We start from the raw sequence: 14,381 nt of genomic DNA, 5'->3' as shown, positions 1-14,381 counted from the left end.
AATTATAATAATTAACGAGTATAATTAAAAAAAATTAAATAAAAATTTAACTATTTATATTCACTTTGTTTTTTTTTTTTTTTTTTTTTTTTAAATAGAAAATACGATAAGTTTAGTTTAGTTGATTCCCAAGCGGCACAAAAAAAATTGTTGACTTTTAAATAAATTTAAAGCGACAATTTGCTGTCATGTAACCAATCAAGGACATTCTTAGTCACTGCCTCTACTTTTTAAAAATTTTTAATGACTAGTGTCATAAGCGCAGTAAAATTCGCGAAGATATAGAATTTAAAAAAAAAAACTTACAGTTGATATCAATTGGGAGTAAGAAATTTTTTGAATAAATTTTATCCAAAATTTGAAAATTCTAATAAAAAACTTGACATGATTTTACTGGAATTTGTTTTCCAAATTTCGTTTAACTCCTAATTGATATCAACTGTAAGTTTTTTTTTCAAATTTATATCTCAAGAAAATTATCCTTTTTTCAGTGAATGCTTCAATTATTTTTTAATTAATTAATCAAATTTTGACAGTTGAGTCAGTGAAAATTTTTAAAAACTGGAGGGTACTCGAGAATGGCCTTAATTTAAATTTAACAAAAAGTCAACTATTTTTTTTGTGCCGCTTGGGTTAATGATCGAGATGAATTGAGGGAAAAAATATTTCAATGAGACTAATTTGAATTTTTTTTTTTTACTTGTATTACTTGATTACTCAAACTAATTATTCGCTTATAAAGTTTTTTAAAAGCTATGGGTAAAATAATTACCACATAGAACTGGCTTTTATTTTACTTTTTGGTGGTGGGTTTTTATTTTTGTTGTTTATTTTTTTATTTATTGCTTTTTATGACGACGAAGAGTTGTCGCCGTTGCTTTCGAGATAGCCACCAGTACCATTGACGACGAATGACGTACCCAGTCCGTATAGATGCCCGCAATATTTGGCATCATCGATATTATCTTCGAAGAACATCTGAGAAAATAAAAAAATATATTAATTTTAATTATTTAATTGCGTCGATTGAAGTCAAATAATTATTCATTTTTGTAAATAAAGTCTAGACTTGTGAGAAAAAAATTTTACTGTAAATTGGGACTTTAATTACTGAAGTAAAAAATTTTAATTTGTTTTTTTCAGAGGTAAATTGTAGCAAAATAAATGAATTACCTCGCGCATTTTGAAAAAAACCATTCCAGTCAATAGTGAATCAGAACCTGCTTGATGCTGAGGGCCGACTCTCTGTAATTCCAATTGCTCGGCAACTTCTTGCAATCCTCCTTTCAAATTTTTGCAGGATTTCATAAGATACTAGACAATAAATTTATCATAAATATAAATTATTAATTAGAATGAGTGAAAAAAAAAAAATTTGTTATTTACTTTGACGTCATAAATTGTCGGAAAATATATCCTGAGTAATTCAAAAAATTCGCTCTCCTCTTGGGGTAAATTCTGATCCGTAAGAAGTTTCAATAAGTAACCGAAATCATAACCAGAGTGAAATGACAGCCATTTGATGTCATCCATCAGAACTATTCCTGATGTCATTAATAATTCAGCGAATTCCAATGGATCGATTCCTTCTTCTTCGTGTTTTTTAAATTGAATTCCGCTGTTTTGTAACATGTCTATACTGTCCTGTGCATACATATCTTCTCTAATAACAATAAAAATTTATAAAATAATTAGTAGTGTGGCGTTTCTGCCAGGTTTCTAATTAAAAAAAAATAAATAGTTAATTTTTTTTTGATAAATAATAAAACTTTGGTCACTGATGAAAAAATTATTTAGCAGAGTAACTAAAGCAGGTAAGTGATTTCGCGAACGCCGTCGTGGCCCGTAGTCTAAACTTATGACGAGGAGATACCCAGGCCTCGAAAACGTTCTCTAGGGTAACCCGAGATGCGACGATTTATAATTTTATTTCTTTGTACTGGATCTGCGGATGCAGACGAACATCTGAAGCCCCGGACTTCTGTCTGGTGACCGACTGACTTTAAATTTAATGTTTAATTTAAAAATATATTTAAACTGACATCACAGGAGGTCTATTGACTTCCCAATGATGTCAACCTGGGTAATATTTAATTCTTATTTAATTAACTAATAATTTAAACAAATTAACATTTAATCAAAATATTACAGTAGAAAAATTTATGATACTGAAGTTAGCCGAGGTCTGATAATTTTTGGATTTTTTTTTAAACAATAAATTATTAAAAAAAAAATATTTGAAAAAATTGCACCTGCAGTTTTTGAAATTTTCTACATGTGCATATTTTTAGATTTCTTTTTTTTTAAATTCATTCTGTGAAAAAAAATCATCCGAAAATTTTCGATTGTCTGTTAACTTCTAGATCATGAAAAATTTAATGATCCTGAAGATAGCAGACAATTAGTAATTTTCGGATTTTTTTTTCACCAAATCAATTCACCAAACAAAAAAACAAAAACTAAAAATATGCACATGTAGAAAATTTAAAAAACTACAGGTGCAATTTTTTCAAATATTTTTTTTTTATGGTTTGTCGTTTAAAAAGAATCCAAAAATTATTAGACGTCTGCTAACTTCAGTATCATAAAAATTTAAGTTAAAAAAAAACTTACTGCAGATTAAATTTGAAATTAAACTGCCATGTGGTGTAACCGCCACCAGGAGTATTACCCGACTCATTTAAAAATGTGAGTCCTAATTGAATAATTCGCAGCAAGTCAACATTACACCGCAATAATTGATATTGATAATCAGCACTGGTTCTAAATTCACCTGTAACACAAAATTATGAATAAAATATCGATCATACCGGAAGTAAAAATTTAATTTACCTATTGGCCGGGCAACAACACCAGGAAATTCAGTGTCCATCGCGACATAGGGATATTGTTGTACAACTTGACGTATTGTACGAAACTCTTCTTCGAGATTATGACCCCAGACATCGCGAATTCCACACTCCTCGTTTGTGGGCATCGTCCCTCCGCCCTTAACTACAGAATTACCTCCTTCATTAATTATGTAACATTAACTAATTAATTAATTAATTAATCAAATAAATAATTAATTAACTGAATTATTATTTTAAATATTTAAAACTTACCGCCTGTACTTTTTCTAACCATTTGAAAATTTTTTTTGCTAGAAAAAAAAATTCATCATTTTTATTTATTATGGAAAATAATTTTATTAGAAACGAATTTAAATTTTTATTTTAACGCGCCAATTTTTATAACCAACAAATTGTCGATAATTAACTGGTTTATTTTTATTTTATAACTATATTTAGATAAATACCTAGTATATTAACATGTATATATATAAAAAGATTAATTAATTAAGAATAACTCGGTACCAAACATTATTATTTTAGTGAACGAAACTCAGTAAACGTCACTCAACACACAAAACTTTTAAACTGGATACAAATTAAATGAGTTATTGTTGCTAATAAATAATTAGGAGTAATTTGTTGTTGTAAATAAAGTAATTAATTTTTTTTTTAAATAAAATATATTTACCCTCATCGGAGGTTAGCAATTTATTCTATCTACAACATCTACAAACATATTTTAGGTATCAAATGAATTTTCAATGCTAGACCTTGGGCTCGGAGTTTTGTTTATTTGAATCGGCGACAGATGGCGCGAAATGATTATTTGATTTTTGAAATTAAAGGGGGTGGGGGACCACAGTTGCACAGAGCACAGACGCCACAGACGTTTATGGACTTGTATTTTTTTCGGGTGACGTTCCATAGTTATTTAGATGATTAAATTTGAGTAAGTAAACAAAATTAAATTTTGAAAATAACATTTTAATTCAAAATAAGTAAAAATGCGCGCGTGTTTTATAAGTAAAAAAATTATGATACTAAAGTTAGCCGGCGTCTAATAATTTTTAGACTTTTTCAAAAACGAGAAATTATAAAATAAATTTTTTTAAAATTGCACTTAGAATTTTTTTAATTTTCTCGGTATGCACATTCTTAGTTTTTTTTTTTTTTTTGTAATTGACTTGGAAAAAAAATCCGAAAACTACTAATTGTCTGTTAACTTGATGAGTGTGAATGTAACTAACAAGTAGGAATTTAAAAAATTTTTGAATGCACCCACAAACAAATTTTAATAAAATTATTAGATTTCAATTTTGAAATTTCGCGCCACTGCGCGGCGCTGCATTCGACGTTCAAATTTTTGCTAAAGTGGGGGCGGTCGAATAAATCGCAAAATCGATTCCTTTGTTTCAACTGACGGTTCGATAGCGGCAGTCAGTATCATCAACAATGGCAGTAGTGATCCAGATTCTTCTTTACGTCTTTAAAAATTTTGTCTGATGTCGGTTAACTTTACGATCATCTTTACGTTTGATTAATTTAAATTGTGCAAAGTATCTGTGGCATAGTTAAGTGTTCAGTGTTCAGTGCTAGTGCAAAGTGTTGAGTGTAAACTGGTAGTGTTGTGTTGCTGATGGCTGATGCTGATAATTTCCCAGTTCCTGAGCAAAATCATCTGGCATCGTCTGGTGGGGAAATAGCAGTTAAGTGACGTTTGATTAGCTGTGATACACTTGGAGCAATTTAAATTAAATCTCCAAGTGTATTAGGACACCCTTCTGCATACTATTTTCCCGCCAAGGTTTGTTCAAATACTTGTGTTTTTTTTTTAAATTTTAAATATTTTTCTATCATATTCTGCCGCCATTTTATTTTGACACGATTTTTAATTTCTCTCCAATTTCTAATAATTTATTTTTCAAATTTTTAAATTTACCGCTCAAACTATAATAATTAATAAATTAATTACTTTGGCTGCAACGCTTAGCCAGAGAGCTAGAGCTGGAGCAATTTCCAAATGCACTATATTCTGAACTTCCCGCGCAAATTCAAAACTTTTTCCGGCGGCATTTCTAAGAACATAAATATATAAAAATTAAAATCCAATATGGCGTAGAGCAGCAGTCCATCATGATTATTGCTCACTATTATTGCCTAAATTAATATAATTCCAATAAATAATAAGTGATATTTCCTATTGTGTTAATAAATTAAATGTTACGACAGTGATATCATTAATTAGTAATCCAAGTAATCAGTGACTGTGATAATTAATATATAGCTATGAAAAGAGTTATTTTATTTAAAAATGGTACAGATGTAAACGGAAAGGTAAGTAATATTAATTATTTACATTTAATTTATTATTATAAACCCTAATTAATTAATTAATTAATTAATTAATTAAATGTTATTTATTTAAAAGGTTTTTATGGTGACACATTCTGTTAGAGAACTACTCCAAGCTGCGAGTACTAAATTTAATATAACTGCCAAAAGAATATTCACACCACAAGGTGGTGAAGTTGATGACATAAAATTAATCAGGTATCTTAAATTAATTAAATTTTCTTTTCCTTATCAATTTAAAAAATATAAATAAATATTATTGCCAGAGATGACGACATATTGTACGTGTCGTGTGGAGAAGAATTTATTTCAACAGACAGCAATCCCATATCCAGAAACCACGACTGGGTGACACTCAATGTTGGCGGTAAATTATTTACTACCACCAGAAGTACGTTGACGCAAAAGGAGCCAATGAGTATGCTAGCGAGGTTAATTATTTTAAATTGAATAAATTTATTTTCAAACCGGGTGTAGTTTTAATTATAATTGTTTGAGTTAAAGATTTTTTTTATTAAATGCAGAATGTTCATGGAGAAAGATGACAGTGATGAATTTAGAATACCGCCCAGTAAACAGGATAGCAATGGCGCTTTTTTAATTGACCGTAGCTCAGCTTATTTTGAACCGATACTAAATTATCTACGTCATGGGCAACTTATTTTGGATACAAACATCAGTGCTGCAGGTCAGTTAATATTTTATTTAAAAATAAACTGAATGTAATTATACAGAAAAACTTGCCTTCAGTTTTAAGTGAAACTTACAATCAACTCAACGTCATTATCTGACAGTAACATTTTAAGTCAAATTGCATTAAAGTTACAGACAATATACTGTTAACCCAGATAGCCCTGATTTAAAAAATCGATTTAAAGGGATTTGCAATTTATTGCAAAGTATTAAAAAGTATTGAAAAAAATTTTTTTTGAATCCCTTTAAATCGATTTTTTTAATCAGGGAGCAAAATGACGTATTGATGAGTTCTGAATGAGTTCCTATTTATGATTTGGACGTCTTAAAAACATGTTAAAGAAGTCTTTAAGAAGTTCTCAAGATGTCGAATGCACCAGCTAGCGAACTCAGTAAGACGTCTTTAAAAAGAGTTCTTTTTTCTGACTCCGCAAATAAGACTTCAGAATGAACTTACCATGACGTCTTAAGGAGTTCCTAATTTTGACTTTATTTTGACTTCAAAAAAGTTAAAAAAAGAATACAATAAGACGTCACAAAACTGACGTCTTATTTATGGAGTCTTCAAGAACTCTTAATTAGGAGTTCTTAAAAATGACACCTTTAAGAAGTCATTATAAGACTTCTTGAAGACTCCTTCAAAAATACGTCGTAAAGCAGTCATTCTGACTTGAATGCTGTCTGGGAACTTGACCGCAACTTTTTCCTCCAACTTTTTCTGTCAATAATTCGTTAGGAGTTTAATGTATGGAAAAAATAATTATTTTTCAGGAGTACTTGAAGAGGCGCGATTTTACGGAATCGAGGGTATTATCAGCACTCTGGAAGAAATGGTGGCAGTTGACAGTGAAAAAAACAAAGGGACCGACGCACTTACACGTCGCGATGTTTTGAAAGCGATCATGTCGACGCCAGCAACTTCTGAGCTACGATTCCAAGGCGTTAATTTATCCGGGGCCGATTTATCGCGACTGGATCTGCGGAATATCAATTTCAAGGTAAGTCTGCTCGATATTATTGTAATTTTATTTGAATACGCATTGAAAGATCATTTATAAATTTTGATATCAAATCATTTTTTACGCGATGAATTTATTCATTTTTTATTCAGAGCCGCGTTCGCGCGAGAATGAGAAACTCGCGGTTTTTTTTTCGTTTTGAATTTGATATTTTTTATTGAAGCGACGAAGCAGGGGGTGGTGGAAGGCAGCGTAATTTTAAGAAGCAACTGAGCACTGAAGTGTTTAAATTTTCGTTCTGCGCGACAGTTAATTTGTTTTTTACTTGACATCTTTGGTAATTGTCGTTATTTATTTATGTATTTATTTGCTAAACATAATAGCGATTTAAATATCGGCTTGAAGCCTCGTCGTATCGTGATTTAAAAAACAAATTTAAGTTTACTCAAAATTAATTCAAAAGTCAAGAGATAGAAGAAGAGAAAGAAGAGAGAAGGCGTTATAAATAATGCAATATCATCAATATATTAAAATATATATTAAAATTTCCATACAAAAGAAAAGAGAAAAAATTTTAATATTTAAATAACAACGAGTACGTATTTATTTTGAATTAATGGCCGCATTAAATATTTTTTTTTTCCATTGAAAACTTTTATGTTCAGGTATTTGTAGTTTGTTAGATTTATTAAATAAAATTTCGGCGTCTTGGCTTAAGTAGAGCGCGCTCATTATAATAATGTGTTAACTTTCAGTATGCAAATTTACGAGGATGCAATTTAGTTGGCGCAAATTTGTCAGGATGTTGCCTCGAACGGGCGGATCTATCATTCGCAAATCTTGAGAATGCACAGTTAGTATGCGTTAAGATGCTATGTGCAAATCTTGAGGCGGCAAATTTACATTCCTGTAATTTCGAAGATCCCGGTGGGCTATCAGCAAATATGGAAGGCGTTAATCTTAAAGGAGCTAATCTTGAAGGAAGTAATATGGCGGCTGTTAATTTAAGAGTTGCTACTTTGAAAAATGCGATACTTAAAAATTGTGATTTGAGATCTGCTATTCTCGCTGGTGCTGATTTAGAGGTAATTTTATTTTATTTTAATTATAATTAAAGAAAAAAAATTATTTGGGAGAAGTCGCGGGCTATTGAAAAAATAATTAAAAATTTTTAAGGGCATTCTCAGTCAGTGTCTTCCAGTTTTTAAAAATATATAATGCCCTCGAACTGTCATAAAAGTATTAAAATATTATTAATTAATTTAAAAAAAAATTAAAGCATTAAATGAAAAACGGACAGCGCAGTTACAATTTCTGCGAGATATAGATTTAAAAAAAAAATACTCAGTTGATATCAATTAGGAGTTAAACGAAATTTGGTAAATAAATTTTAGCCTAAGAAATTTGATATTAAAAATTATAATGTTGACATAAAGATTTTACTTAAATTTATTTTTAAAATTTCTTTTAACTTCTAATTAATAACAACTGAGTAATTTTTTTAAAAATCTATATTCCGCAGAAATCATAACCGCGGTATTTCTTTTTTCAATTAATGCTTAAACTTTTTCTCAATTAATTATCAAAATTTTAATTTTGGTCATTACAATTTAAAGTCAGTGAATATTTTTAAAAATTGGAGGGCACTGCCTGAGAATGTCCTTAAGTGTCATGGAAAAATTAATTACAAGCAAAGTAGGCTGTAACCTATTTAAGTTGATTAATTACTTTTTAATGATCTTAATTTTGCATTTATAAACTTTGAGTGTAAATTTAATTATTTAATTATTCAGATCTCTGTAGATCTGCGCAGAAAAAAATTTCAAAACCGTCAATTCCTAATATCGACTTTGAAAAATTTTGACGGTTTCAGTCGAGATTAAAAACTAATGACAAAAAAATGAAAGCTCATTAATCTATTTCAGATAATTACTAAAAGTTATCGTGTAATTTATGAAATAATTTTTTTACAAACCAACTTTTAAGTTTAAAGTTTAATGCGTACCCTCGTCAAGATGATTGATGACAAACTCGCATGACTTTGAATTTAAAATATTTAACCCAAGTATTTCTCCGTTACATCTAAATATTTATTTATTCATTTAAAATATTTCCGTATTTTTTTTTTTAGTCTTGCGACTTATCCGGCTCAGATCTCCACGAGGCGAATTTACGTGGTGCCAATTGGAAAAACGCGGCCTTTGAATTGATGCAGACTCCACTGCACATGTCCCAGACAGTGCGATGATAATAAATGTGATCAAAAGTGTGTTAATTATAGAGTATTTTATATTTAATGAACAAACGTTTCCTTTATCGGCAGAGTTACTTCTATTATTTAATTAACTACCGGCCTTACGACTGTGTCCTAAAAAAATATAAATAGGAATACATCAACACGATCGTCCACCGCTCACAGGATTTGCCTACAAATTCCTTCCACGTTTTCATAAATAATAATTATTATTATTTTATTTTGTTTATCGCTGATAATTTTATTTTCATGATGATATATTTTATAATTATTTATTTTTTATTTTATTGTAAATAAACATGGCGTCAATATCAGGTATATTGGATAGTACTGTGCATTTAGTTTATTGTAAACACATATATAAATATATATACTTGTAATTATTTATTTATAAAAACTGAGTCAATAAAATTTCCATAAAAAAAAAAATAATATTTTTTATTTTGTTTAATTGTAAAATTACTCGTTTTTTTATTTTATTTAAAAATCTCACTTAAACAAAAACATTTTACGCTGGTATTTTATTTATATAAATTTTTTTTTTATCGTCGCGAGAAGCTATTCCAGAATTCGCTGAATAATTTATTATGACGTAAACCTAGAGCAAGTTCTTCTGGGTTTTAAGCTCTGAGAGACACTTTGCGGGAAAATAAAAACAAATACAAAATAGTAGAGTCATAAAATAAAAAGTAATGTACAAAGACACGTGAGTAACTATATAAATATAAAAAGTAAAAGATTAAATGCGTTGATGTATAAAAGGTTTTAAAATAATTAAGTTAAAATTTTTTTTATTAGACCCATTTAAAATAATTAGCGTAAAGGTTTTTTGTGAGTGAGATTTTAAGGTATAAAATTTATGGTGTATCCTATGAAAAAAATCCATGGGGGATTGCATGGGAATCTATAAAAAAATATGGATTTATGTAGGAATCCATAGGAATTAATATGGGAGTGTATGGATTTTTATAGGAATCCATGTTGGAAACTGAGGGTATCAGGATTCCCATATGGGAAATTCATATAGGAAACTGTGGGTACTTGGATTCCCAGGAACTTGGATACATAGATTTCTTTGCGGGAAATTCATATGGGAATCTAGGTTTGTATACAAGTTATTTCTATAGAATCTGCCCCGAGTCAAAAAATAAATTCTAGTTTAGTCCACAAAAACCTCAATTCCTTTGATGTTTTATTTATCGCCTAGAAAGTAACTCTATTTTAGTACTTCAGAGCATTCTCAGACAGTGTCCCCCACTTTTTTAAAATTTGCAATGACTTTCAACTATCATAACCGTATTGAAATTTTATTAATCAATTAATAAAAAATTAAAATTTTAATTGAAAAAAGGACAACGTAGTCGTAATTTCGTTGCGATATAGAATTTAGAAAAAATTACTTACAATTGATATCAATTGGGAGTTAAACGAAATTTGTTGAATAAATTTTAGCCAACAAAATTTAAAAATTCGAATTATAAAATTGCCAGGACGATTTTACGGAAATTTATTTAACGAATTTTGTTTAACTTCTAATTGATATCAAGTGTAAATAATTTTTTTACAAATCTATATATCGGCGAAATTACGACTACGTTGTCCTTTTTTCAATTAATGCTTTAATTTTTTTTTAATTAATTGATAAAAATTTGATACGCTTATAACAGTTGAAAGTCATTCAAAATTTTTAAAAAGTGAAAAGTTATACTTCGGACTTTGAAAAATTTTAGATAGAAAAAGGAGCGAGAGAATACGTCGAAAAAGATTTTTGAGGCTCAAATGCGGATAAAATTATTCCTGTATGTTTTGAGTATTTATGGTAAAATCAAGTGGTCAAAGTGGTAAAATTAGTCGTCACTACTACTTTGAGGACTAAACTAGGATAACTTTCTATACTGTTGTCAATCTCAAAATTCAAAATTGATCCTCAAAAACCTCATTGGGAACTTTGAGACTTAAATCCTTGTTTTTTTTTGACTCGGGTGGGGTTTTTGGATTTTTATCGTCTATTGATGCACGTATTGATAAAAGAACAGATTAGTATTCCTATAAAAAACCATATGGGAATCCACCCGAAAACGCCATGTGGGAATCCACAGGAATCGAGGCTGTATTCCCATCTGGATTTTTTTGATAGGGTATCGAGGAAAATGTAGTAAATCATGTTGGGTCACGCTTGGTTGAATTATTTGATGATGCTGTGTTGTGACAGGTGCAAAATTGCACTGAGATTTTGTCGCTCGACCAGATAGTCAGTAAACATATTGACGTATCGCTCTTGCTCTCGGTAACTCCGGGATACGGGAAACGGGATAGCACCCGCTGGAAACTTACAAGGCTTGCTATCAGGTTAACAATGTTACTTGACATCCATCACCCCGAGCTAATTTTTTCAAACGCAAATATTTTTAAAACGTCGGTTTATCCTCGGGAGAGTTGTTATTCAATCAATTATCTATTGATCCATTTTATGGAGCGTTCAATTAATTTTACAGATAATTGCATAATTTTAAATTTATTATTCGGTGCCGTAAGATCGAAAACATTTTTTACATTTGCCCAATCTAAATTATTACCGAAATTTTGCTCATAAGAATTTTTGAGAAAATTTTCGAAAAATCTCCATTTTACGCATCGGACATTTTTACGAAATTCACATTTACGAGAAATGAAATTTTTTTTTTTTACTAAAATAATCTGTTGGGCATCAAATTAAAGCCCACGATAAATATATGCTCATATATATTTTTCATATCTTTCATTTAATTATTGGATTTATTAAAAGAATCCAATTGGTCGCTCAAAAAAGTTCCCCCGATCTGAAAAACCCAAGAACTGGAAAATGTTTAAAAATTCAGGGTATAAATTTAAATAAAAATATCAGAGCAATTATAAAATAATGATTATGACTCATAAATAATTAAATCGACTTTAATATTGTGAAAAGCGGCGAAAGTAATTTATATGCTGGGGTACTAGGAAGTGTTTTAAATTTATATATGTATGTATATATATATATATATATATATATATATATATATAATAAGGTTTACTATGCGTTAAGGAAGCGAAAGCACAAGAGTAGAGCTTTGAGTGCGACATGAAAGCTCGGCAGCCACTTATTGAAAATTGGAATCAGATTGCATCTACATTCTTATCTACTCTTCGTATAAATTGCCTCTGGTTTTATGTTAAGTAAACACGGCTTTTAAATATTTAGAATAAAAATAACATATTTTATTAAAATAATTTAACGAAATATTAAATTGTTAACTGCCGTATAGTTTGCTCGGACACAACTATTCAATTTATCATTAAATTAGGGCTCCGTGTGTTGATAAATAATGTCTATAGATGTGTACGTGCTGCCGTAAAGTTCTCATAGATATTAGGGACACTAGAACACTGGACATAATCTTATTCTCGTAAACTTTCGGAACACTGTGTATTCTCCCAGGACTGTGGGTTCTCTGTATAAATGTAATTCCTCTTGGGTCGTATTGAAATACAACAGCGTAACGATACGAGACAACTTTGATGTACCCGAATAATCAGACAGCTTACAAATGTTATTTATTTTTTACAACCACGAATTATTTTATCCCCCAGGAATTTACTATTTTTAAACCGGCCATGAATTAAAAGAAAATATTGCGCGGGAATGACCCGAACTATTTCAGACGAGAGTAAAGTCGGCTGGAGCCGAAGGCGATTGCTGCCAACACGCGAAGTCTGGAATCGTCTTTTATTGAATTTTGTAAACTAGGTTTTGATTTTAAATTTTGAGCCACTCGAAATTATGTAATTTCAGACCAATGGTGCATGTAAATTACCCTGAGGCTCAAATACGATAAATAATTTCGATTCTGACAGGGCCGTAATGAAATCATAAGCAGGCGCATTGGGCAGAAACGAGGTTCGTTCTCATCTCTTGGGACAAAACCAATTATTTTAAACCCTTCATATTGTATCGGTCTGAAATTAGGTTGTTTCGACTGGTTAAACAGACATTGAAACTGCGATTTAAAATACAGGTGATATGAAAAGTAATTTAATTTTTCATTGCTGTTTAAATCGATGACAAATACTCTTTCAATCAACTATGACGCCGATGAGCTGAACTCAAAAGGTTGGATTGAACATAAAAGTAACTAAAAATATCCACCGTAGTTCGATTACGATCTAACTGCTGTAGGATTTTAGAGGATATTTTTACGTTTGATCAATTTTTTCCGTATGACTCATCAACTAGAATTTTATTTGTTCTCCGTTCGAAAGGTTATTCGTTATCACTTGGCTATCAAAGAGATGCCAATAGTCAATAGCTAAAATGCGAATGATTTAAATAAACACAGAATTTACTGTTGATATATTTTTCAGCTAAATATATTTGTATTAATTATTTTACATCTATTTGCATATAGACTTTGCTGTTGATGGGAATTGCAAATAGATTAAATAATCCGTATGATCAAAGTCTTTGATAGTCATATAATTTATTCAGCAAATAGTTAAATTATGATGACAATTGACAGCGGATGGGTTCGGATCACCTAAACTATCGCCATGTCAGCATTACTATTTATTTTGAAATGTTGTTATAATTTAAATGAGAAAATAACACCAAAGTGTACAGGGAGGTCAATATATATTTATGGGCTGACAGAGATCATTTTAGTTTTGATGTCAAATTATAACTGACTATCGATTTTCGGCTCAGTCTAAATATTATTTTACAAAACTGCGGAGTTGGAAATTTTTCAGTAAAAATTGACCTTTCAAATCGGAGTTTGGACTATTTTTTAAGAGAAAAATTTATTTTTTGAGGTAATTATCAATTTTAGAGGTTCCTTATAGTATACCCGGGTCAAAAAACTTCTATACAATTTTACTTTTTAATGATATTTAATCAACACGTAAAATTTAATCAAATTTTGCCCTTATTTAGACTATTTTCAGACTTGTTTTCAATATTTTTAAGCCTAGTTTTGGTCGCCTGCGGTCTGATCACAATCAGACTTTTTTCTAAAAATATTTCGCTTTCTTTTGCTTTTATCCAGACCGAAATTAGACTTTTTCTGCCAATTATTTTTTTATTCTAGTCTGTTTTTGATCTTCTTTAGATCAAAAACAGCTTAAAATTTTCCTAAAAATCAAAAGACAGATCAATTAGTTCAAATGCAGACTAATTAGTCCAAATACTATCTCCTTGAACTAAAATCAGATCAAATTTTTGACCCGAGTAAAAATATAAATCTATGTTTCATCGTTATATATCAACTGTTAAAC

The 14,381-nt window shown here is 29.8% G+C and overlaps 2 protein-coding genes across 5 annotated transcripts; one reads left to right on the top strand and one right to left on the bottom strand.

Annotated features, from left to right (window-relative positions):
- Positions 1-64: 64 nt before the first annotated feature.
- On the bottom strand, positions 65-3,634 carry LOC130677263 (CCR4-NOT transcription complex subunit 7). Of its 4 annotated transcripts, none has more exons than XM_057483951.1 (7): positions 3,523-3,634; positions 3,105-3,142; positions 2,833-2,994; positions 2,614-2,773; positions 1,387-1,663; positions 1,174-1,314; positions 65-978 (listed from the first exon to the last, which is right to left on the bottom strand). In XM_057483951.1, exons 2-7 carry the CDS (start codon positions 3,124-3,126, stop codon positions 850-852), a joined length of 891 nt encoding a protein of 296 aa, XP_057339934.1. In that variant the 5' UTR covers positions 3,127-3,142; positions 3,523-3,634; the 3' UTR covers positions 65-849. The 4 variants fall into 4 exon arrangements, with proteins under 4 accessions (XP_057339934.1, XP_057339932.1, XP_057339933.1 ...); XM_057483949.1 differs by having other exon boundaries at positions 2,833-3,009; positions 3,523-3,606; XM_057483950.1 differs by lacking the exon at positions 3,523-3,634 and adding an exon at positions 3,299-3,487 and having other exon boundaries at positions 2,833-3,009.
- Positions 3,635-4,933: 1,299 nt separating this feature from the next.
- LOC130677966 (BTB/POZ domain-containing protein KCTD9) lies at positions 4,934-9,509 on the top strand. The gene is made up of 7 exons (XM_057484910.1): positions 4,934-5,168; positions 5,263-5,384; positions 5,453-5,617; positions 5,711-5,874; positions 6,651-6,877; positions 7,594-7,923; positions 8,970-9,509. Exons 1-7 carry the CDS (start codon positions 5,121-5,123, stop codon positions 9,084-9,086), a joined length of 1,173 nt encoding a protein of 390 aa, XP_057340893.1. The 5' UTR covers positions 4,934-5,120; the 3' UTR covers positions 9,087-9,509.
- Positions 9,510-14,381: the final 4,872 nt, after the last annotated feature.

The sequence above is a fragment of the Microplitis mediator genome, chromosome 11, assembly GCF_029852145.1.
Source record: "Microplitis mediator isolate UGA2020A chromosome 11, iyMicMedi2.1, whole genome shotgun sequence".
In the NCBI taxonomy this organism is placed as follows: Eukaryota; Metazoa; Arthropoda; class Insecta; order Hymenoptera; family Braconidae; genus Microplitis; species Microplitis mediator.
Note: the sequence above shows the minus strand (reverse complement) of the source record. Positions and strands in the feature narration are given on the sequence as shown.

Excerpts from the sequence above, each read along its gene's own strand:
- LOC130677966 (XM_057484910.1), top strand. The coding sequence starts at position 5,121 with ATGAAAAGAGTTATTTTATTTAAAAATGGTACAGATGTAAACGGAAAG. Across the intron at positions 5,618-5,710 it reads CCAATGAGTATGCTAGCGAG|AATGTTCATGGAGAAAGATG; the intron begins GTTAATTATTTT and ends TATTAAATGCAG. Across the intron at positions 5,875-6,650 it reads TACAAACATCAGTGCTGCAG|GAGTACTTGAAGAGGCGCGA; the intron begins GTCAGTTAATAT and ends ATTATTTTTCAG.
- LOC130677263 (XM_057483949.1), bottom strand. The coding sequence starts at position 3,126 with ATGGTTAGAAAAAGTACAGGCG. Across the intron at positions 3,010-3,104 it reads GGTTAGAAAAAGTACAGGCG|GAGGTAATTCTGTAGTTAAG; the intron begins GTAAGTTTTAAA and ends TAATTAATGAAG. Across the intron at positions 979-1,173 it reads TTTTTTTCAAAATGCGCGAG|ATGTTCTTCGAAGATAATAT; the intron begins GTAATTCATTTA and ends TTATTTTCTCAG.